Raw genomic sequence first — 25,640 nt, 5'->3', positions numbered from 1 at the left:
GTAAGCTATAGGCTGGACCACGGTGAGTCATTGGACGTGGTATATCTCGATTTTTCCAAAGCGTTTGATACCGTGCCGCACAAGAGGTTGGTACACAAAATGAGAATGCTTGGTCTGGGGGAAATTGTGTGTAAATGGGTTAGTAACTGGCTTAGTGATAGAAAGCAGAGGGTGGTTATAAATGGTATAGTCTCTAACTGGGTCGCTGTGACCAGTGGGGTACCGCAGGGGTCAGTATTGGGACCTGTTCTCTTCAACATATTCATTAATGATCTGGTAGAAGGTTTACACAGTAAAATATCGATATTTGCAGATGATACAAAACTATGTAAAGCAGTTAATACAAGAGAAGATAGTATTCTGCTACAGATGGATCTGGATAAGTTGGAAACTTGGGCTGAAAGGTGGCAGATGAGGTTTAACAATGATAAATGTAAGGTTATACACATGGGAAGAAGGAATCAATGTCACCATTACACACTGAATGGGAAACCACTGGGTAAATCTGACAGGGAGAAGGACTTGGGGATCCTAGTTAATGATAAACTTACCTGGAGCAGCCAGTGCCAGGCAGCAGCTGCCAAGGCAAACAGGATCATGGGGTGCATTAAAAGAGGTCTGGATACACATGATGAGAGCATTATACTGCCTCTGTACAAATCCCTAGTTAGACCGCACATGGAGTACTGTGTCCAGTTTTGGGCACCGGTGCTCAGGAAGGATATAATGGAACTAGAGAGAGTACAAAGGAGGGCAACAAAATTAATAAAGGGGATGGGAGAACTACAATACCCAGATAGATTAGCGAAATTAGGATTATTTAGTCTAGAAAAAAGACAACTGAGGGGCGATCTAATAACCATGTATAAGTATATAAGGGGACAATACAAATATCTCGCTGAGGATCTGTTTATACCAAGGAAGGTGACGGGCACAAGGGGGCATTCTTTGCGTCTGGAGGAGAGAAGGTTTTTCCACCAACATAGAAGAGGATTCTTTACTGTTAGGGCAGTGAGAATCTGGAATTGCTTGCCTGAGGAGGTGGTGATGGCGAACTCAGTCGAGGGGTTCAAGAGAGGCCTGGATGTCTTCCTGGAGCAGAACAATATTGTATCATACAATTAGGTTCTGTAGAAGGACGTAGATCTGGGGATTTATTATGATGGAATATAGGCTGAACTGGATGGACAAATGTCTTTTTTCGGCCTTACTAACTATGTTACTATGTTAGTAAACCTTTCATAGAATACAAGCAGTTTTATACCAAGTTTTGATACTTGCGTTGCATTGACAGAATCGGTGTTTCTTCCCTGGAGAGTCATTGCTTTCATAGATAGATAGAAACCTTCTATTTCTCATAAACACATTTAGTTTGAAAACCTCTTTCTGCTACTTATGGTGTGTTGACTAAAGCGTGGGCAAATAATGCACAAAATAATAATTGAAAAGATCAAAACAGCCCCATATTGTGCTTGGTCTAGTTAAAATAAAAATGGATATCTGTGCCGGTCTCAGGAGCACATTCTTTGAAATAAGATCTGATTTCCAGTAGTTGGCATTGCCCGAGGAGCAGGCCTGTTTAATGTTCACATTCAGCCACTGCTGGGTATCGGACCCCTACTGATCTGATAATTCTTACCCATCTTTGGGATAGGTCATCAATATCCAAATAACCCTTTAAAGTGTAGTTTTGACCATCAAGGTCAGAAGGCTGTAGTGTGTGTTTCCCTTCTAAACCTATTTCTGTAAAGTTTTGACCAAGTCTTTACTAATTGGCTGGTAACAATGATTTCTTTAGAGATCGGTTCTGTATAGGTTCTCCAGCCTAATACCAACTGGGATTGGACCAACGAGAGCTGGGCTCACTCTTCCCAAGTCTCATGGGCGACCACGCTCTGCACAATTTTTTGTTCTCTTTTACTACACATAGTTATGTTTCTAGTTCTTTTCTTTGTTAATGTTTTTACACGTGGCTGTCACCAGCAATGTTTGACTTATGTACTGTAGGATCTTTAAGGACAGCTACATTCTTTAGTAATTTTTTTAATACATTCTTCCTGTTGATTTGAGTTTTTATTTACAGAGACCCAAAACTCTAAATAAGTACGGTAGTTTTAGCCAGACAATTAGCATAATGAAAAATTGTGTATGCTTTTAACTGTAGGCGCGACCATTTGTAAATCCCATGCCATGTTTTTTTGTTTTTTTTAGGTTAGCTTTAGACATACACATGACTATGTCACTTATGCCTGGGTTAAAGATGATGAAATATCTTTTAGTGAAGACTGTAATCAGGTAAGAAAAGAATAACATTTTCATGTATTACAGCATCTACATGTAGCACATTTATCTCTCTCTCTCTGTATATATATATATCTATATCTACATATATATATATACTAGCTGAAGAGCCGGCGTTGCCTGGGCATAGTAAATATCTGTGGTTAGTTATAGCACCTCACTTCTCTTATTTTCCCATCACGCCTCTCATTTTCCCATCACGCCTCTCATTTTCCCAATCACATCTTTCATTTTCCCCCTCACATCTCTCATTTTCTCCCTCACACCTCTCATTTTCTCCCTCACTCCTCTCATTCCCCCCTAACACTCCTCTCATTTTGCACTCACACCTTTTCATTTTCACCTCACACCTCTCATTTTCACCTCATCACCTCAGTACATACATGTTTGTCATCTCCCTTATATATAGTATACATCTGTATGTCATCTCCTGTATATAGTATATACCTGTATGTCATCTCCCCTGTATATAGTATATACCTGCTATGTGTCATCTCCCCTATATATAGTATATACCTGAATGTCATCTCCTTCTATATATTGTATATACCTGTATGTCATCTCCTCCTGTATATAGTATATACCTGTGTGTCATCTCCCCTGTATATAGTATATACCTGTGTGTCATCTCCTGTATATAGTATATACCTGTATGTCATCTCCTCCTGTATATATATGTACCTGTATGTCATCTCCTCCTCTATATAGTATATACCTGTGTGTCATCTCTCCTGTATATAGTATATATCTGTGTGTCATCTCCCCTGTATATAGTATATACCTGTGTGTCATCTCCTCCTGTATTAGACCTCGTTCACACGTTATTTGCTCAGTATTTTTACCTCAGTATTTGTAAGCTAAACTGGCAGCCTGATAAATCCCCAGCCAACAGGAAGCCCTCCCCCTGGCTGTATATATTAGCTCACACATACACATAATAGACAGGTCATGTGACTGACAGCTGCCGTATTTCCTATATGGTACATTTGTTGTAGTTTGTCTGCTTATTAATCAGATTTTTATTTTTGAAGGATAATACCAGGCTTGTGTGTGTTTTAGGGCGAGTTTCGTTTGTCAAGTTGTGTGTGTTGAGTTGCGTGTGGCGACATGCATGTAGCGACTTTTTGTGTGTCGAGTTGCATGTGACAGGTTAGTGTAGCAAGGTGAGTGCAGCAAGTTTTGCGCATGGCGAGTTTTGCGCGTGGCGAGTTTTATGTGTGGTGCCTTTTGAGTATGTGCAAGTTTTGTGTGAGGCAACTTTTGCATGTGTTGCAACTTTTGTGCATGTGGCAATTTTTCCGTGTGTGCAAGTTTTGCGTGTGGCGAGTTTTCCATGAGGTGAGTTTTGCACTTGTGGCGAGTTTTGCAAGAGCCTAGTTTTTGCATGTGGCGAGTTCTGCGTGTGATGAGTTTTGAGTGGCGACTTTTGTGTTTCGACTTTTATGTGGCGAGGTTGGTGTATTTGTGGTGAAATGTGTGCTGAGGGTAATATGTGTTCAAGCACGTGGTAGTGTGTGGCGCATTTTGTGTGTGTGTTCATATCACCGTGTGTGGTGAGTATCCCATGTCGGGGCCCCACCTTAGCAACTGTACGGTATATACTCTCATCGCTCTCATTCTTTAAGTCCCCCTTGTTCACATCTGGTAGCTGTCAATTTGCCTCCTACACTTTTCCTTTCATTTTTTCCCATTATGTAGATAGGGGCAAAATTGTTCTCTCTCGGGGTCCAAACGTGTGGCTGTAGCTGCGACGGTGCAGATGCCAATCCCGGACATACATACACACACACACATACACACACACATTCAGCTTTACATATTAGACTAGCTGAAGAGCCCGGCATCACCTGGGCATAGTAAATATCTGTGGTTAGTTATAGCACCTCACGTCTCTTATTTTCCCATCATGCCTCTCATTTTCTCCCTTACACCTCTCATTTTCTCCGTTACACCTCTCATTTTCCCCCTCACTCCTCTCATTCCCCCCTAACACTTGTCATTTCGACCTCACATCTGTCATTTTCCAATCACTCCACTATTTTCCCTCACTCCTCTCATTTTTCACTCACACATTTTCATTTTTACCTCACACCCCTCATTTTCACCTCAGTATATACATGTTTGTCATCTCCCTTATATATAGTACACACCTGTATGTCTTCTCTTGTATATAGTATATACTTGTATGTCATCTCCCCTGTAAATAGTATATACCTGCTGTATGTCATCTCCTCCTGTATATTGTATATACCAATGTGTCATCTCCTCCTGTATATATTATATACCTGTATGTCATCTCTTCTGTATATACTATATACGTGTCATCTCCTCCTATATATAGTATATACCTGTATGTCATCTCCTGTTTATAGTATATACCTGTGTCATCTCCCCTGTATATAGTATATACCTGCTGTATGTCATCTCCTCCTCTATATACCTATGTGTCATCTCCTCTTTTATATAGTATATACCTGTATGTCATCTCCTCGTGTATATAGTATATACGTGTGTCATCTCCTCCTGTATATAGTATGCACCTGTAAGTCATCTCCTCCTGTATATAGTATATACCTGTGTATCATCTGCTCCTGTATATAATATATACCTGTGTCATCTCCTCCAGTATATAGTATATACCTGTATGTCATCTCCTCCTGTATATAGTATATACCTGTGTGTCAGCTCCACTGTATATAGTATATACCTGTGTCATCGCACCTGTATATAGTATGTACCTGTATGTCATCTCCCCTGTATATAGTATATACCTGTATGTCATCTCCTCCTGTATATAGTATATACGTGTGTCATCTCCCCTGTATATAGTATATATGTGTGTGTCATCTCCTCCTGTATATAGTATATACCCATATGTCATCTCCTCCTGTATATAGTATATACGTGTGTCATCTCTTCCTGTATATAGTATACTAGATTGTGGCCCGATTCTAACGCATCGGGTATTCTAGAATATGCATGTCCCCGTAGTATATGGACAATGATGATTCCAGAATTCGCGGCAGACTGTGCCCATCACTGATTGGTCGAGGCAACCTTTGACATCATCGTCGCCATGGCAACCATTATGACATCTACGTCGATACTGTGCCCGTCGCTGAATCAGAAATGTGGGATTTCCAAGTCCTTTATGACATCGTCGCTGTGCCCGTTGCTGATTGGTCGAAGCCTGGCGGCCTCGACCAATCAGAGACGCGGGATTTCTACGTCGATGCTGTGCCCATCGCTGATTGGTTGAGGCCTGGCGGCCTCGACCAATCAGAGAGGCGGGATTTCCAGGACAGACAGACGGAAAAACCCTTAGACAATTATATATATATAGAAGATACCTGTAAGTCATCTCCTCCTGTATATAGTATATACCTGTGTCATCTGCTCCTGTATATAGTATATACCTGTGTGTCATCTGCTCCTGTATATATTATATACCTGTGTCATCTCCTCCTGTATATAGTATATACCTGTGTCATCTCCTCGTGTATATAGTATATACGCGTGTCATCTCCTCCTGTATATAGTATGTACCTGTAAGTCATCTCCTCCTGTATATAGTATATACCTGTGTATCATCTGCTCCTGTATATAACATATACCTGTTTGTCATCTCCTCCATTATATAGTATATAGCTGTATGTCATCTCCTCCTGTATATAGTATATACCTGTGTGTCATCTCCACTGTATATAGTATATACCTGTGTCATCGCACCTGTATATAGTATGTACCTGTATGTCATCTCCCCTGTATATAGTATATACCAGGTTGTCATCTCCTCATGTGTATAGTATATACCTGTATGTCATCTCCTCCTGTATATAGTATATACCTGTGTGTAATCTCCCCTGTATATAGTATATATGTGTGTGTCATCTCCTCCTGTATATAGTATATACCCATATGTCATCTCCTCCTGTATATAGTATATACGTGTGTCATCTCTTCCTGTATATAGTATATACCTGTAAGTCATTTCCTCCTATATATAGTATATACCTGTGTCATCTGCTCCTGTATATAGTATATACCTTGAAAACAAAAACCGACACTGCGGACGTAACTAGGGGTGAAAAAATCCCTCCAATACAGCATGCCCATGGCATACCACCAGGGACAAAGCGGGACAAAACTCCCAACAATATACTAAACCTACAAAAGACAGGGAGCAAAACTGCCCCAGAAATAAATGTAATACACAAAATAACCATAAAAAATATACAAACTTTATTAATACACAAAATGTAAGACAGACATATAAATATGAGAATATGGTGATGATAGACAAACAGAACACTCCTATGGGCATATATATAAACACATAGGCACAAAATACAGTGCCATAGAAAATGACATGTGCAAAGTGCACAGGGTAAAAAGCCCGCACCTGTGTGCATACACTGGGTCGTGTTGTTAACGGGCAGAGAACCTACACTACCGCAACCCTAGGTGTAAGGAAAGGCATTGCCTATTCATAAGGGAGCAGAGTGCGTCTGCATATGCATACACAGTGAAGATACCAGGCGTAAAGATAATATGAATAAAAACCCAAACATGGTACTATAACCTGTGCCACTACGGTATCATACCGCATACTACTGCCACTCAACAAATAGTTAAATCACGGGGTTACCCGAGATAAACCGCTCCAGTGCTTACCCATGTCATATAGATGCCCAATAATGAAGTGTCCTGCTGGAAGCTGGGGCTGGGGCTTCCAGCAGGACACTTCATTATCGGGCATCTATATGACATGGGTAAGCACTGGAGCGGTTTATCTCGGGTAACCCCGTGATTTAACTATTTGTTGAGTGGCAGTAGTATGCGGTATGATACCGTAGTGGCACAGGTTATAGTACCATGTTTGGGTTTTTATTCATATTATCTTTACGCCTGGTATCTTCACTGTGTATGCATATGCAGACGCACTCTGCTCCCTTATGAATAGGCAATGCCTTTCCTTACACCTAGGGTTGCGGTAGTGTAGGTTCTCTGCCCGTTAACAACACGACCCAGTGTATGCACACAGGTGCGGGCTTTTTACCCTGTGCACTTTGCACATGTCATTTTCTATGGCACTGTATTTTGTGCCTATGTGTTTATATATATGCCCATAGGAGTGTTCTGTTTGTCTATCATCACCATATTCTCATATTTATATGTCTGTCTTACATTTTGTGTATTAATAAAGTTTGTATATTTTTTATGGTTATTTTGTGTATTACATTTATTTCTGGGGCAGTTTTGCTCCCTGTCTTTTGTAGATATAGTATATACCTGTGTCATCTGCTCCTGTATATAGTATATACCTGTGTGTCATCTGCTCCTGTATATAGTATATACCTGTGTCATCTCCTCCTGTATATAGTATATACCTGTGTCATCTCCTCCTGTATATAGTATATACCTGTGTGTCATCTCTCCTGTATATAGTATATACCTGTGTTTCATCTCCTCCTCTATATAGTATATATCTGTGTGTCATCTCCTCCTGTATTAGACCAAGTTTTGCATGTGGCGAGTTTTCCATGAGGTGAGTTTTGCAGGTGTGGCGAGTTTTGCGTGAGCCTAGTTTTGCATGTGGCGAGTTTTGCGCGTGGCAAGTTTTGAGCAGGGACTTTTGTGTTTCGACTTTTATGTGGCGAGGTTGGTGTATGTGTGGTGAAATGTGTGCTGAGGGTGGTATATGTGTTCAAGCACGTGGTAGTGTGTGGTGCCTTTTGTGTGTGTGTGTTCATATCCCCATGTGTGGTGAGTATCCCATGTCGGGGCCCCACCTTAGCAACTGTACGGTATATACTCTTTGGCGCCATCGCTGTCACTCTTTAAGTCCCCTTTGTTCACATCTGGCAGCTGTCAATTTGCCTCCAACACTTTTCCTTTCACTTTTTCCCCATTATGTAGATAGGGGCAAAATTGTTTGGTGAATTGGAAAGCGCGGGGTTAAAATTTCACCTCACAACATAGCCTATGACACTCTCAGGGTCCAGACGTGTGACTGTGCAAAATTTTGTGGCTGTAGCTGCGACGCCTCCAACACTTTTCCTTTCACTTTTCCCCCATTATGTAGATAGGGGCAAAATTGTTTGGTGAATTGGAACGCGTGGGGTTAAAATTTTGCCTCACAACATAGCCTATGACGCTCTCGGGGTCGAGACGTGTGACTGTGCAAAATTTTGTGGCTGTAGCTGCGACGGTGCAGATGCCAATCCCGGACATACATACACACACACATACAGCTTTATATAGTAGATATATATATATATATATAAACCTTCCCCAGTCCCATGGATTTCTAGGACCACTGAAATTGTTTATTCTGGTGAAGATGAATGCATAATGTATTGATCCAATATTATTTTTGCAATTCCTGATTGTATAGGACAGGTAAACAGGTGATTCCCACATACGTGATTGAATAAGATTCTTCATTTCGTTTTGTTGAAATATGGAATTAAGTTGTTAAATGTAACTTTGTAATTGTTGCCACGTTTTAGGTTTACATTAGTGCTGATGAAATTCCACTTGAGGGAGGTGAATTTCTGTTGGGCTATTTCTGTCACAATTTGCAATGTTTGGCTGGCATCAGTGAGCCTTTTCAGGTATGTACGCCAGTATGATAGTTTGTATTGGTTAGGGGTTGTCCACTTGTCTGATTGATCAGGGTCCGACTCTGGCACTCCTGCTGATCAGCTGTTCTCGTAGTCGGCCGCAGCGGCCGCTTGCTGGTAATGCTCAATAGCGGAGCAGCTCCGTCTTCTGGTAGTGGCCGCGGCAGGGTACTACACATCCGCGTCCTATTGATTTGAATAGGAGGCGGATGTGCAGTAACAAGCTGTGGCCAATATCAGAAGATGGAGCGTCTGTGCAATTGAGCATTTTTGGCCGGCGGCTACAGACACCAAGAACATTTGATTGGCGGGGGTGCCGGTTATCCTAAGGATAGGTCATCAGTGATATAGTGGACAACCTCTTTATGATGGCAAAGTTAAAGAGATGCAGTTAACCCCTTGGTGACGGAGGCAAATGTTTGAAATCTGACCAGTGTCACTTTATGTGGTAATATAACTCTGGAAAACTTCAACAAATCCCAGTGATTTTAAGATTGTTTTTTCGTGAGACATTATACTTTATGATAACGGTACATTTAGGTCAATAGGTTATGTGTTTATTTATAAAAAATATCAGAAATGTGATAAAAATGTTAAAAAAAAATAGCAATTTTCAAACTTTGAATGATTATCCCTTTAATCCAAATAGTCATACCTCAGCAAAACATTAATAAATAACATTTCCCACATGTCGGCTTTACATCAGCACCATTTGTAAAATGTTATTTTATTTTGTTAGCATTTCAGGAGGTTTAAAAATGTAGAAGTAATTTTTCATTTTTTTCATGAAAATCTATAAAATTTATTTTTTTTAGAGACTTATCCATGTTTGAAGTGCCTTTAGGGGTCCCAGATATTGGGAAACCCCCAAAAGTTATATCATTTTAAAAACCGCACCCCCTGACATATTGAAAACTGCAGTCAGGTAGTTTATTAACCTTTCAGGTGCGTTTCACTGTGTCCACTGGGGGAGTCCCGGCTCTCCGGCTTCATGTACTCGGGTGCGCATGTCTATTGACGTCACAAGGGGATTTCTCCTAGACGTGCACTCCCGATGAATGCCGGTGTGCTGGGACGCTGTTTCCGGCGGTGGCGGCGGTGCGCACCCGCACTATAGGCGGGCTGCATAGTGAATGCCACTATAAAAGGGCCAGTATATGGTCTGCTCAATACACTCCCTTCTTGTGCTAAAGCCTACGCGAAACGCTCGTCAGTAGGGTCTATACTGGCACCCCGGCACCTGATTGTTTTCAAGCATGGGTAAGGAATCGTATATATTTAACTCTGCCACTTTGTACTCTGTTTCCCCATATGGATTTTTTGTCACTATGACAACTCTTGGGGCCTGCACCATTCTACAAGTGATTGGTCATTGCCTCATATCTTATGGTAGGCTAAATTTATACTGAAATCATTTTGGATCAGTCATGATGTGGTACACTATCACCATGTTGTGTGTATACTCAAATACCTTAATTGTGCCGGCGATGTAACGGTTTCCAAACTAGGGTTTTTTTTGTCTTTTTTTGGTTATTTTTGTATTAATTCTATGTAATTTTCTGATATCTTTAATAAAGTACATTAATTTTTAAATTAATATTACATGTATGGAACTCCATTTTTTTGTGTTGTATGTGTATTGGGAGTATACATTGACTGTCCAGCTATTTAATGGGTATGTACAACAGGCCAATTAGGCATTACCCTTCAACATATGGGACCCATTTTTTTCTTGTAAGTTTGAGTTCATTATTGCAAAGTGGCATGATAGAAATGAAAATATGTATTTTTACCACCTAAATGCTTCTAACTTCTGAACAGATTACAACAGCCGTCAGACAATAAGGCTGCTATTTAGTGGTGATTTGCAAACATCTGAGAGCGCACCAATTGGGATTAGGAGGAAGCCCCCACACTCTGTTAGCCATTTATAATGATGTAGTCACTATTGACAGCAGCATCTAAGGGGTTAAACAGATCTGGGCGGCGCAAACACTGATCGTGGCTGATGCAGCAAGTTGTCAGTTATAGTGTCCAGCCGACAGCTGCTGGATTGTCACCTGTAAGGGGGAAGCTATTCTCTTATATCTCAGGTCAGTTAAAAGACGTATTGGCGGCCATTAAGGGGTTAAAGGACTTTCAGTGCTTTAAGGGTATGTTCACACGTTCCTGATTTCCATCCTTTTTTTCTGCACTAAAAACCGCAGCTCTTGGCAGAAAACGCAGGTCCTTTTTTTGGTGCGTTTTTGGTGCGTTTTTTGATGCGTTTTTTAGTGCGTTTTTTAGTGCAGTTTTCTATGCAGAGTCTCTGTGTGTTTTCTAGGAAGTTTAGGGTTAATGGCTGAAAATACCCTACCCCTAACCCTAACCCTATTCTAACCTTAGTGGAAAAAAAAAAAAATTATTTTTTTTTATTGTCCCTACCTATGGGGGTGACAAAAGGGGGGGGGGGTCATTTGCTATTTTTTTTATTTTGATCACTGAGATAGATTATATTTTTTTCATCTGCGGGTTTCACTGCGGGTTTGACCTCACAATGGAGGTCTATGGGTGCAGAACCGCTGCAGTTTCACAAAAAGAAGTGACATGGTACTTCTTTTTTACCGCAGCAATTCAGTGCGGTTTTTTTTTTAGAATTTCAGGATCATGTGCACAGTGGTTCCTGTTTTCCATAGGGTACAGTGTAATGTACCCTGCATGGAAAACAGCTGCGGAACCGCAGCGGCAAAACCGCTGCGGTTCCGCAGTAAAAAACGCACTGTGTGAACATGGCCTAAAACATATTTGCTGATCACCCAGGTAAACAAAGGACTTGCAGGAGCCCTGCAAATATTCTTCATAAAAAACATTATACCATTTGATGCAGCAAATTTGCTTAATTTGCATTTGAGAAATAATAATAAGAAAAACCCAGTGTATATAGCTGCTAAAATGTGACAATTTGTAAAATGCTTTACAGCTGTACAGATGACACCTGCACAATAAGCCACCATAGTCAGAAAACTACTCGTAGACTTACAGGGAAAGTGTTAGAGGCATGATCTGTGGCATGTACTTAACACGGCGAAGGTAATAGTGACTTATCAGCTAGACATATTATATTGTATTGTGATCCTGCCTGTAATTATAATTAGATGAATACGAAAAAATGAGCTTCATAAGACTGGAAGCGTCAGCATATTGAGTGAAAACTTTCTAGAGTCCAATTTATGCATCTTCACACATCAGAAAGGATTCTCATGCAGGTTATAAGCCAAAGCTTGCATGTATTTTGCCTTTCAATTATTTCAAAGGGAATTGTCTCCGCTATTCACACAGTACAGGTTTTTGCATGAGCTGATTGAAAATCGCATTGTGAAAAAAATTTAGAATGAGAGTATGTGCACACGACGTATTTATAACACCGGCGGAGCCACCAAGGTTTCTCTATTGCCTCATTGGGGGACACAGGAACCATGGGTGTATGCTGCTGCCACTAAGAGGTTGAAACTATGCACAAAAAAAGTTAGCTCCTCCTCTGCAGTGTGCACCCCACCGACTGGCATTCTGAAACCCAGTTTAGCTTAGTGTCAGTAGGAGGTGGACACTGGTCTTTTATTAGACCCATATCTACCTCAGTGTGCGTCGTTCCCTTTCACGTTTCCGGAGGGATACAGTGTGAATAGTCACAACGTTAATCCCACAATACGGACTATGAGTACGGCGTGTACTGCCACCCCGTACCCTCATAGATCCGACAGCAGGACCAAGACCCCTAGCACACAAGCGTGCTTTGGAGATCCGGACCGGTCCTAGCTCCGTTTCCCACCCACTCACCCACCAGAGCCTGTCGGTTGCGGAGACGAGGACATCCATTAGCAGCTTCCCCTGGACGTCTGAGATCTTCCACTGGAATGAGGTACCTCTCTCTCTCTTCAAGGTCTGGGTCTGGATCCATGAGAGTGAGGCCTCCATAGTAGCTGATGGCGTGGGAGGTATGAGGTGAGTATTTCATTTACCTCCCACACATCCCAGATTGGGAAAGTAGCTTTTTCTAGGTTGGAGGGCGCAGAGCTATCCATACAGGGTTACCTGTAGACTGGTCATCGCTGTCTGGACGCCGCGGTTTGCCCTCCTTCTTTACACCCCTCAGCGGGTCTTACAGCGTGGGGGTTGCTTCTTTCTTCAGCGGCCGGCAGCCGCACCATCTTTCCGGCCCCGCGACTCTTTCTGGCGGTCTAATTTAGGCTCCGGCTCCTGCCCGGGCCTAGTTTCGGCGCCGCGACTTCGCCCACTTCCTTTCTTCCTCGGGCGGGCTTTTCTCCCACCCGACTATCTAAGTTGGCCTTCGAAGCGGCCGCGTCTACCCTATGCCAGACATTTGCTTCCACCTGGGTTTCAAAGTCTATATCCGAATGGGCCAAACAACTCCGTCGGGGCATTCTGGCTAGAGCTCCAAAAGAACAGCTGGCGGAACTTGCCACCCATATTTCTCATGCTGGGGACTACTTGGTTTCCGCTTCCTTGGAAGCCGCGTTTTGTGCAGCTGAGGCGTCCATTAATGTTGTTGCCATCCGTCGCATCGTTTGGCTCAAGGCCTGGCAGGTGGATTTGTCTTCAGAAAAGTGCCTTACCAGTCTACCTTTTCTGGGATCACGTCTTTTCGGTTCCAAGCTGGACCAAATTATTAAGGACGCTACTGGGGGCACAAGTTCCCTTCTTTCCCAGTCCAAACCTCGCCGGCCTCCTCCTAGGCGGAAATTTCGGTCCTTTCGGCCTTTTCGTCATTTCGCGGCGTCGGACTCCTTTTCCCAGCAGCAGAGGCCACAGGCACGTCAAGAGAAGAAGAAGGTATCCTTTAGACCCACTCCTTTGTGGCATTCCTGCTACTCCCAAGGTAGGTCCTCCAGGTCTAGGACTGGAAGATCCACCAGGGGGGGACTCTGAGTTCTCGTTCCTTGGCCGAGGGATCCAAGACACTCCTTTGGGCAGAGGCAACGGTTACGGTGATATCCACGGTGCATATCCCCGGCGTGGACAATTGGGCCGCCGATTTCCTCAGCCGCGAGGACCTTGCGGCAGGGGAATGGTCTTGCATCAGGAGGTCTTCCGTCAGATTTGTCTTTGATGGGGGACTCCGGATGTGGACCTCAAGGCATCCTGAATAAACAGGAAAGCCCCTCGCTTCTTCTCCAGGTCCCGCAATCCTCTCGCAGTGGGTGTCGACGCTCTAGCCATTCCTTGGTCGCAGTTCGTGTTCCCCTATCGGTTTCCACCCCTTCCCTTGCTTCCCAAGCTGTTGAAAAAGATCAAGGCGGAAGAGGTGCCGGTCATTCTGATCGCCCCGGATTGGCCCAGGAGATCTTGGTTTGCGGAGATCGTCAACCTTCTTGCGGACGCCCCCTGGCGGCTTCCAGACAGACCCGATCTGCCACCCTGTTGAGACCGCAGTTCTAAGAGCTTCCAGGCTTTCAGATCGGGTCATTCACACTATGATCCAGGCTAGGAAGCCTTCATCTTCCAGTATCTCCTATCGAACCTGGAAGGCTTATTTCCGTTGGTGTGAGTCCAACCACGTTTCACCTATGTCATTTTCTCTTCCCTCTATTTTGGCCTTCCTTCAGGCAGGACTGGATGCGGGTCTTGCCCTTAGTTCCCTAAAGGGCCAGGTCTCTGCGCTCTCCATCCTCTTCCAGAAGACGTTATCTTCCCGGCCACAGGTCAATACCTTCCTTCAGAGAGTAGCCCATGCTGCTCCTCCGTACAGGGCTCCTGTGGTTTCATGGGATCTTAATCTTGTTCTGGAGGTCCTGAGGGGTTCCCCCTCTGAGCCTCTCAGGGAGGTTTCCCTGTCTTTTCTTTCTTGGAAGGTGGCCTTTCTTGTGGCCATCACCTCTATCTGGCGTGTTTCAGAGTTGGCAGCTCTGTCTTGTCAACCTCCTTTCTTAGTTATCCACCAGGACAAGATGGTCCTGAGGCCTCCGCCTTCCTTCCGAAGGTGGTTTCCAACTTCCACCTCAACGAGGACGTCGTCCTACCTTCCTTTTGTCCAGCTCCGACTCATCCTCTGGAGCGTTCTTCGAAAAAACTAGGCCTCGTCAGGGCGGTGAGGGTCTACCTGGCTAGAATGGCCTCTTTTCGGAAGACGGATTTTCTTTTCGTCATTCCTAATGGCACGCGTAGAGGCCAGCCAGCTTCCAAGGCGACTATTGTTCACTGGATTAGAACGGTAATTTTGGAGGCTTACCGGGTCAAGAACAGAGTGCCCCCTTCTGGGGTTAAGGCTCGCTCTACCCGGGCAGTCGGCGCCTCCTGGGCGGTGCACCACAGGGCTTCCGCCCTACAGCTTTGCAAAGCGGCAACCTGGTCTTCCATCCACACGTTCGCCAAATTTTACAAGGTCCATACCTACGCTTCCTCGGACGCCAGCCTAGACAGAAGGATCTTGCAGGCGGCAGTGGTGAGTCCTCTGACCTGCTGGAAGTCTGTTTTTCCCTCCCCCGGGACTGTTTTGGGACGTCCCATGGTTCTGGTGTCCCCCAATGAGGCGATAGAGAAAACAGGATTTTTTGGTTGCTTACCATAAAATCTGTTTCTCGGAGCCTTCATTGGGGGACACCGCACCCTCCCATGATTGTTCAGTTTCTTGTTGTTCTGTGTTCTATGAATGTTTTTCATGCTTACAGTTTTTATACCTGTGGTTATGTTCTCTCAACCTTATCGTTTTCTCCTACTGCTTTCTCACTAACTGAGTTTCAGAATGCCAGTCGGTGGGGTGTACACTGGAGAGGAGGAGCTAATTTTTTTTGTGCATAGTGTCGGCCTCCTAGTGGCAGCAGCATACACCCATGGTTCCTGTGTCCCCCAATGAAGGCTCCGAGAAACAGATTTTACGGTAAGCAACCAAAAAATCCTGTTTTTCCTAGCAAAGCTTCTTTAGGAAAGAGCAGACTGTCTTTTTCCTGAAGCTTCTTTGCTGACTGATTTGCCATCTTTTTCTGGTGTCTCTTGTCTGTGCTATGAATTGTAAAGAGCGGGCGGCTTCCAAACAAATCCGCCTGAAGAACGAACATGTTACTACTTTTAACAAGTTCACGATTTCTGAATCTTTAACCCCTTAATCCCATATGACGTACTATCCTGTCAAGGTGACCTGGGACTTAATTCCCAGTGTTGGGATAGAAAGTCATATGCGATCGGCTGTGCTCACGGGGGGAGCGCGGCCGATCGCGGCCGGGTGTCAGCTGACTATCGCAGCTGACATCCGGAACTATGTGCCAGGAGCGGTCACGGACCGCTCCCGGCACATTAACCCCCGGCACACTGCGATCAAACATGATCGCAGTGTTCCGGCGGTATAGGGAAGCATTGCGCAGGGAGGGGGTTCCATGCGTGCTTCCCTGAGACGATCAGTACAAGGCGTTGTGCTCACCTTGTGCCGAGAGTCTCCTCCCTGCTGGCCCCGGATCCAAAATGGCCGCGGGGCTACTTCCGGGTCCTGCAGGGAGGTGGCTTACCAAGTGCCTGCTCAGAGCAGGCGCTGGTAAGCCAGGAGCAGTGCACGTCAGATCGCTGATCTGCCACAGTGCTCTGCAAAGTGTCAAATCAGCGATCTGTCTCTATACAGTGATGTCCCCCCTGGGACAAAGTAAAAAAAAACAACACAATTTAAATGTGTAAAAAAAATAAATAAATAAGAAAAGAAAAAAAAATATTGTTCCCATAAATACATTTCTTTATCTAAATAAAAAATAAATAAAAGTACACATATTTAGTATCGCCGTGTCCGTAACGACCCGACCTATAAAACTGTCCCACTAGTTAACCCCTTCAGTGAACACCGTAAAAAAAAATGCAAAAAACAACGCTTTATTATCATACCGCCAAACAAAAAGTGGAATAACACGCGATCAAAAAGACGGATGTAAATAACCATGGTACCGCTGAAAACGACATCTTGTCCTGCAAAAAACGAGCCGCCATACAGCATCATCGGCAAAAAAATAAAAAAGTTATACTCCTCAGAATAGAGCGATGCAAAAATAATTATTTTTTCTATAAAATAGTTTTTATCGTATAAAAGCGCCGAAACATAAAAAATTATTCTAAATGAGGTATCGCTGTAGTCGTACTGACCCGAAGAATAAAACTGCTTTATCCATTTTACCAAACGTGGAACGGTATAAACGCCTCCCCCAAAAGAAATTCATGAATAGCTGGTTTTTGGTCATTCTGCCTCACAAAAATTGGAATTTAAAGCGATCAAAAAATTTCACATGCCCAAAAATGTTTCCATTAAAAACGTCAACTCATCCCGCAAAAAAAACAAGACCTCACATGACTGTGGACCAAAATATGGAAAAATTACAGGTCTCAAAATGTGGTAACGCAAAAAATATTTTTTGCAATACAATGCGTCTTTTAGTGTGTGAAGGCTGCCAATCATAAAAATCCGCTAAAAAACCCCGCTATAAAAGTAAATCAAACCCCCCTTCATCACCCCCTTAGTTAGGGAAACATAAAAGAATTTAAAAAATGTATTTATTTCCATTTTCCCATTAGGGTTAGGGCTAGGGTTAGGGCTAGTGTTATGGTTGGGGTTAGGGTTGGGGTTAGGGCTAGGGTTGGGGTTAGGGCTAGGGTTGAGGTTGGGGCTAGGGTTAGAGTTGGAGTTAGGGCTGGGGTTGGGGCTAGGGTTGGGGTTAGGGCTAGGGTTGGGGTTAGGGGTGGGGCTAAAGTTAGGGTTTGGATTACATTTACAGTTGGGATTAGGGTTAGGGGTGTTCAGGGTTAGGGGTGTGGTTAGGGTTATGGTTGGCATTAGGGTTAGGGGTGTGTTTGGGATAGGGTTTGTTAGAATTGGGGGTTTCCACAGTTTAGGCACATCAGGGCTCTCCAAACGCGACATGGCGTCCGATCTCAATTCCAGCCAATTCTGCGTTGAAAAAGTAAAACAGTGCTTCTTCCCTTTTGAGCTCTCCCGTGTGCCAAAACAGGGGTTTACCCCAACATATGGGGTATCGGCATACTCAGGACAAATTGGACAACAATTATTGGGGTCCAATTTCTCTTGTTACCCTTGGGAAAATTAAAATTTGGGCGGCTAAAAAACATTTTTGTGTGAAAAAAAATTATTTTTATTTTCATGACTCTGCGTTATAACTCTTGGGGGTTCAGAGTTCTCACAACACATCTAGATAAGTTCCTTGGGGGGTCTAGTTTCCAATATGGGGTCACTTGTGGGGGATTTCTACTGTTTAGGTGCATCAGGGGCTCTGCAAATGCAACGTGACGCCTGCAGACCAATCCATCTAAGTCTGCATTCCAAATGGCGCTCCTTCCCTTCCGAGCTCTGCCATGCACCCAAACGGTGGTTCCCCCCCCCCACGTATGGGGTATCAGCGTACTCAGTACAAATTGGGAAACAACTTTTGGGGTCCAATTTCTTCTCTTACCCTTGGGAGAATAAAAAAATTGGGGGCGGAAAGATCATATTTGTGAAAAAAAAATGATTTTTTTTATTTTTACGGCTCTGCATTATAAACTTCTGTGAAGCACTTGGTGGGTTAAAGTGCTCACCACACATCTAGATAAGTTCCTTAGGGGGTCTACTTTCGAAAATGGTGTCACTTGTGGGGGGTTTCAATGTTTAGGCACATCAGGGGCTCTCCAAACGCAACATGGCGTCCCTTCTCAATTCCAGTCAATTTTGCATTGAAAAGTCAAATGGCGCTCCTTCCCTTCCGAGCTCTGCCATGCACCCAAATAGTGGTTTACCCCCACATATGGGGTATCAGCGAACAAATTGTACAACAACTTTTGGGGTCCATTTTCTCTTGTTACCCTTGGTAAAATAAAACAAATTGGATCTAAAGTAAAAATTTTGTGAAAAAAAGTTAAATGTTCATTTTTTTTTTTTTTTTAAACATTCCAAAAATTCCTGTAAAACACCTGAAGGGTTAATACACTTCTTGAATGTGGTTTTGAGCACCTTGAGGGGTGCAGTTTTTAGAATGGTGTCACACTTGGTTATTTTCTATCATATAGACCCCTCAAAATGATTTAAAATGTGATGTGGTCCCTAAAAAATATTGGTGTTGTAAAAATGAGAAATTGCTGGTCAAGGTTTAACCCTTATAACAAAAAAAAATTGGTTCCAGAATTGTGCTGATGTAAAGTAGACATGTGGGAAATGTTACTTATTAATTATTTTGTGTGACATATCTCTGATTTAAGGGCATAAAAATTCAAAGTTGGAAAATTGCAAAATTTTCAACATTTTCGCCAAATTTCCGTTTTTTTCTCAAATAAACGCACATTATATCTAAGAAATTTTACCACTATCGTGAAGTACAATATGTCACGAGAAAACAGTGTCAGAATCGCCAAGATCCGTTGAAGCGTTCCAGAGTTATAACCTCATAAAGGGACAGTGGTCAGAATTGTAAAAATTTGCCCGGTCATTAACGTGCAAACCACCCTTGGGGCTTAAAGCGGTTAAACGTAACAAAAGACTGAACACGTGCACAGCAGTGTCGTTTTTATACTGCTGTGCATGCACTGTATTTTTTTTTTTTCTGCTGCTGCTTTTTTCCGGGTTGATTTTAAGCGGAATCCACCTTAAAAAGACATTGTGTGAACATACTCTTAAAGTGTCAAGATTTGACGCAAATTCTGTGCGGAAGCTACAAAAGTAACATTAGTAACTCTGCCTGGATTAACCTCAATAAATGGAAATAAATCTATATGGGTCAGCCTCAGATTTCTCTGTTGGATTTTCATTCCTCCGTGTGAACTTGTGCTTCTTTTTGTTATACAGATACAACCAGCAAGGAACTTATCAGCAAAAGACAGCACCGAAGACATTACTGACGATTCCACCAAGTCGGACATGTTCATGGGAGCTGGCTTCTAGAAGTCTTGCGACGTGCTAGGTTCTTGTATGTGAATGCCTTGTGCTGCTTACCTGCAAGGCAAGAATGGCATCTGCTTAGCTTTCTCGTAGTGTCAGCTAATGTGTTTAAACCCTCAAAGGAGAATATATCATATTATCACCGGATACAGCAAGACACCAATGGATAATTTAGTTTTTTTTTAATCATTTCAGTTTACAGAGTGGTTTCTCTTTACCTAAAAGGTGTTATTTTTAATTTGTAAGTGATTGAGTGAATAGATCTCATTACATATAAATGCAGTCAACAGTTAGTTTTAGCCAAAATGCATTGGTTATATGTATCTGTCTGACCTCTGCGTATTGTATCTTACATAGAGATATTGTCACGGCTACCTTTTCATAACTTTAGCTAGTGACTCTTATTTCTGCGATACAAACTATACGTACATACATTGCCACAAACTGCAGTTTGCATCCCAACCGCTGGGTAGCCACACATTTAACAGAAACCTCTTCCGGCAGAATATCGCTAAACTATATCTATTTTTTTTAAAGCAGGACACTATTCTTAGGATATGTCTAGCCATGAGGAAAGGTACGGCAAGACACATCTGTATATGTCCCTGTTATTTCAATCCCGAATGTGTATCTGCTACTGATGACTGTCCACGGACGGACTCCGTAGTTTCCCCCAGTAAGCACTGTGTTTTATACAACTTACAATCATATGTCTTTTAGTGGCATTACCACGCATTTCGACTGCACTTATAAAGAGAAATAAACGTTTACAGACCATTTAGACATTCTAATATGGGAATCCCAAGAGTTTACATCATGAAACAGTTTATACTGCCTAATATTAAAACAGATTAGTAAATGTGCCCCATTATGTCTCAATATAAAAAAGGTAGCTGTTGCGTTTCTCCGTCTGCTTTGTCAGGGGACCAAACGATACAATGCCCAGCTACAACGCTCAGAGCAAAATCAGCAACATTTAGAGAATAAACGTGTAAACAACGCCACTGTTGGGCAGAGTTTTTGCGGCGTGTTTTTTTTTTTTTAAATTAAAATGAGCTGCGGTTCACAGTGCCAGCAAAAGCGCGATTAGATTTTAGAAATCTCATGCACGCTCGTTTTTTCGTCCTGACCGAATTTAAAAACTGCTGCGTTTTTATTAATCTGCAGCATGTCAATTCTTTCAGCTTTTTTTCTTAGAAAGCAATGAGAAAGTGCAAAAAAAAGCAGCCAACAGAATTTGCTGTTACAGAATCTACAGTCCTGTCCCCTGATGACGCCACATCTGCGGTGAAACATGTTGATTAAAAACTACCCTATCTGCCTTATAACGTTGACACTCGGGGTGTCACTAAATGATATTTTGGCAGTCACCTTTCCACTATATTAGAATCGTTTAGGCAGTATAGGGCCAGATGGTTTCATGTTTAGTATTACCCCACTATTTAATTCATACTAAAAGTTAAGTTTTAGGACTTGCTAGTGAGGGTCCTTGTTGGGTTATCCCAAATTGTAAAGAACTGTTATTGCAGCATTTTTTTGCTGCGTTTTTTTAGTGACTAAAACTAATTTTACTAAACGTACTGTAGACAAATCATACTTGTAATTTGCAGCTAAAAAGTGCATTTTGAATGCAGCGTTTTTACTGCCAATAGAGCAGATTTTGGCTGCCGAAAGAAACGCTGCAAAAATGCTGTGTGGGAACATATCCTAAAGGTCTATTAAAACATTGCCAAATTCCTCCTTACTATTTCCACAGATTTTGTAGAAAACTGGAGGGATTCTGGTGGAAAAACGAATCCGCTGTAATTTGAGGATTTTGATGTACATTTTGTAGAAAGTATGTGCGGAAATCAATGCATTATTCCAGCTGTGGATAAGTCCAGAGAACTCCGAAATAAAGTTTTCATTTAAACATTAGGAAAATAAAAAGGTGGAAACTGGATTTATATGTTGGAAATGAAAAATGTCAAGACTTTGCGGAAACACTGGATTTTGCACTCTCCATTAAAGTCAATGGGCTAAAACCACAGTATATGTGCTGAAAATATACCAGATAAATTGACATGCTGCAGAGCAAAAAAAATCTGCAGAGCGTGAGAATTTCTGCCACTACAAACCCTATTGCTTGTAGGTGAAATGTTTCCAAATGTGATTTCCCTTAGCTTGATTTCTTATATCATGATAAAACCTAGACCGAATATCCGGAGATAGTCCACTACGTGTGAGCGCACCCTTGGTGTTGGCCATGCGATCACTGTGCTGTACAAGGCTCTGAAGCCTAGCTGAAGATCTGCGACAGACGAGCGCAGTCTATAATGCAGATATCGGAGGACTTCAGACAATTTTACTCCGCTTTTAAAGGGCTTTAAAGGACCAAATGATCTGTGCCTTGCCTTTTTACTGTGGGAAATGTGATGAGCGTTATCTACGCTTGCTCAGACTTTGGTGTAACGCATCCTTTGATCTTGCTTTACACATATAAGGTTTACATGTGTTCACCATAAGGTGTCTTGCTCCAATGCCTTTAACAATCCAGTTTCTCAGACATCTGTCTGTAATGAGGCAGGCTCATCTGGGTAAAGTACATGAATAGGTTGCATTTTTCTCCTTGCTGAAGCCTATAAAAGCGTTTCTGGCTTCGAGCCCCATGTTGTTTTTTTTTTTTATATCCCTTCCCCCACAACGTTATCAGTGCTAGATTATGTATAATGCACGCAGGGTATACCGACATTTCTCAGTAATGCTGTGAAGTTGGCACCATTATTTAAAGGGATTTTCCGATTTTAGACAAAACGTTACCTGTCTTGTAAAATACGGAGATCAGATAGTAGTCTATCTCCCCGGGTCCAACACCAGCTCTCCATTACTGATCCTGTTAGCATATTGGCTGCTGCGGTGACCACACATCGCCGATCCTAGCGATTTGGCCGGGGTAGACGACACAAGCCGCTGAGCTCAATAAATGGCTGCAGCAGTGATGTGAGCCACCAACCTGTTGTCGCAGTTGGGCCCAATCCAGGGACCAGGGCAGCAGAGAGGAACTGGCATTGGACCCGGGGAGAGTGAGGACTGTATAATTTTCTTATTTTACATCACAACATTTGAGGTCAACTCTTCTGAAAGTGGAAAACTTCATAAACTTCTCAACATGAATTTAACTTTTAAAGGAGTGTTCATACCGTGTACATTTATGGCATAGCCACAGTATAGGTCCTATTGGTGAAGCTCACAAGTACCACATCTGAAGAATAGGGCCCCCATCGTGTGCTGCTTTCAACAGAGAGTTTGTCCCATACAAATAAATCGGTATTCCCACTATCTGCCACTGACAGCGGCACTGGTCTGGACCCCATTATCAGGATAGATGCTGGGCCCCTTGGTGGGAGCCACATTTACTACACATTTTTGCCATATCCTGTGTATATCCATTGTATGAGATGGGAATATCCATTTAGGTTTTTATTTAGTTTCTAACCTGATAGGTATGATCTGATTATCGTGCCTTCTTTTTTCTTGTTCTTATGGACTTTTAAGCTTCGGTGGGTTCATGATATTAACGAGGTTAGATTTATAATGCTTCAGAATACTAGGATAGTAAAAAAACCTGATATGTGTATATTTCCAAAATTCTTACTTGGCATTTTATCAACGTATACTTTGGCTTTGTACACTCAAGCAGAGCGGAGTTCACCGGTGATGATTTGGATCTGTGGGATGATGTATCCGTTACAACAATCGTGGCTGTGTTATACATGGAAGCCTCAACATTAGTGTCAAGTCACCATAGCCTGTCACACACAAGTTGTTCATTTTTAGCAGGTTTTTTTTTTATAATAAAATAGTCATATTTTAGTAATGGTCAAAATTGCTATTGGCTTATTACGGACCAAAATATTCAGATCTAGAAATTCTACCTTGTGATAGCACATGCCCCATCGTGGGCTGCCAGATTCTGCTTCATCCTGGTCTGTTGCTTAAAGATCATATATTTTCTATATCTCAATGGACAGCTCCATATTAAGCGTCATTTTCAGTGTCTGATTTATACGCTGGCCATAGACTCCCAGAATAAGTTCAGGCCATAACTGGATTTGTATTGATGGTAATACCGGTAATTATCTTGAACAACAGTTTTTTTTATAAAGCCAACTCCCTTGTAAATGGAAGCAGGTTTCGCTATCTTCTGCTGATCAACTGTTATCATTGAGAAAAGCCAGGTTTTGGAGGTCTCTGCAGAAGAATGAAGGGCTATCCTTGTAACACATGGGTAGGCTGGGTCTGTCAGGGGCTTTCTTTTCTGGCTTATAAGAGGGGATCAGGGTTGTGGAATCGTGATGAGCGAATGTGCTTGGATAAGGTGTTATCAGATCATGCATGGGTGCTAACCGAGTGTCTTCAGCGTTCTCGATAAATGTGTTTGAGTTCCCGCAGCTACATGTCCTGCAGCTGATCGACAGCCATAACACATGCAGGGATTGGCTAACAAACGCAATCTTTTCATATGTTGCTGCTGTCGTTCAGCCGTGGAGACTCGGAACATATTTTTCGAGCACGTTCGCTCTTCGCTCTTGTGGAACCCTCTTTTATGACGTCCATACGGTCAAATGAAGCACGGTTGGGACTGTCTTCTTGAGACGACATCTTTAAACATTAAATGCCAAACGATGTAGTGAAATGTTTTAATTGAAAGTAATTCCATATATTATATTCCTCCATATTTGGGCTGGAATCACACATGCTGTTTTTGTGACTCTTTTTGGTGTTGTTTTTGAGCCAAATCCATTAATGTATTCAATAGGAATGGGAAGAAAATGCCGGACTTCTGTTTCTCCTTCTTGCTGGAATCCACTTCTGTCTTTGGCATAAAAATCTCGATCAAAAACTGCATGTATGATTCCAACACTATTAATACAAGCACTTATCTATGTGTACGTCTGTGGCTAGTTTATCCAGAGCCTGTTCTGTTTTTAATTGTTTTTAGAAGATGGGTTTATAATTTATTAGTTGAGGTGTACATATAATTATTGCATTAATTAGATGTTCTTACCTGAATATTTTGCTATTTGAAAGTGTTCTAAAGGTTTGTTTCATGATGAAAATAATCAAACTGACTGCTTAATACAGATTATTAAATACATCATTATTAGGATTGTGTTATATTTGTACCTTATGTCAGTGGATTTTGTTGTTTTTTTATTTTGGATACTAACAAATAAATGTATAATTACAAAAACATCCTTTTTATTGTTGTATTCTTTCCTTAACTTATATTCACCAGACATCCCCTTTACACCTACCCTGTTAAGTGATAACTTCTTGATCGGTACTGGGATCCTCACCTGGTTAGCATAAAGTGTCAGTCCGCCTGTTCTGATGTCGCGCCATTCACTTCTTATGTAGCTATAGAGCACTTCACTCTACTTTTCCAGATGCCCCGCAAAGAAAGAATGGAGTGTGTGTGCCTTGCTGGTCCATTCTCATGGATCTGTGCAGGTGCCAGCGGTCAGACCCTTACCAACTTGTTTCACCAGACAATCCCTTTAATTCAAGATTTTCTACAGACTAGCATGGTATGGCACAAAGTTTATATGACCAAATACAATGTAACTATTAAAGCTGTATAAATGTAATAACTCCTTTTAAAGTCACCTAGCAGCTGGAAGAAGCCGAAGGTGGAAAGGGAAATCTTGGGTCGGGAAGGATGTTGTGCATCTGGTTTTGTTTCCAAAGTTAAAGTCTAATGAGCACAGGCTATTTAGCACACTAATAGAGTATGAGGATTGTGTTTTACTATAAAAATATGTGAATGATTTTACACTTCG

At 42.3% G+C, this 25,640-nt stretch overlaps 1 protein-coding gene across 4 annotated transcripts in view; it reads left to right on the top strand.

The window, feature by feature from the left end:
• INPP5K (inositol polyphosphate-5-phosphatase K) overlaps window positions 1–25,053 on the top strand; it is a 103,005-nt gene extending 77,952 nt beyond the window's left edge. For 3 of the 4 annotated variants that reach the window (XM_069761336.1, XM_069761334.1, XM_069761335.1), the window contains 3 exons: window positions 2,212–2,295; window positions 8,814–8,918; window positions 19,726–25,053. In XM_069761336.1, coding sequence (XP_069617437.1) covers window positions 2,212–2,295; window positions 8,814–8,918; window positions 19,726–19,821 — 285 coding nt within the window. In that variant the 3' untranslated portion in view covers window positions 19,822–25,053. The remainder of the gene's footprint in view (window positions 1–2,211; window positions 2,296–8,813; window positions 8,919–19,725) is intronic. The other variant, XM_069761337.1, reaches the window with a different exon arrangement.
• The last annotated feature ends 587 nt before the right edge of the window (window positions 25,054–25,640 follow it).

Source organism: Ranitomeya imitator, chromosome 3, assembly GCF_032444005.1.
Source record: "Ranitomeya imitator isolate aRanImi1 chromosome 3, aRanImi1.pri, whole genome shotgun sequence".
Taxonomy (NCBI): Eukaryota; Metazoa; Chordata; class Amphibia; order Anura; family Dendrobatidae; genus Ranitomeya; species Ranitomeya imitator.
Note: the sequence above shows the minus strand (reverse complement) of the source record. Positions and strands in the feature narration are given on the sequence as shown.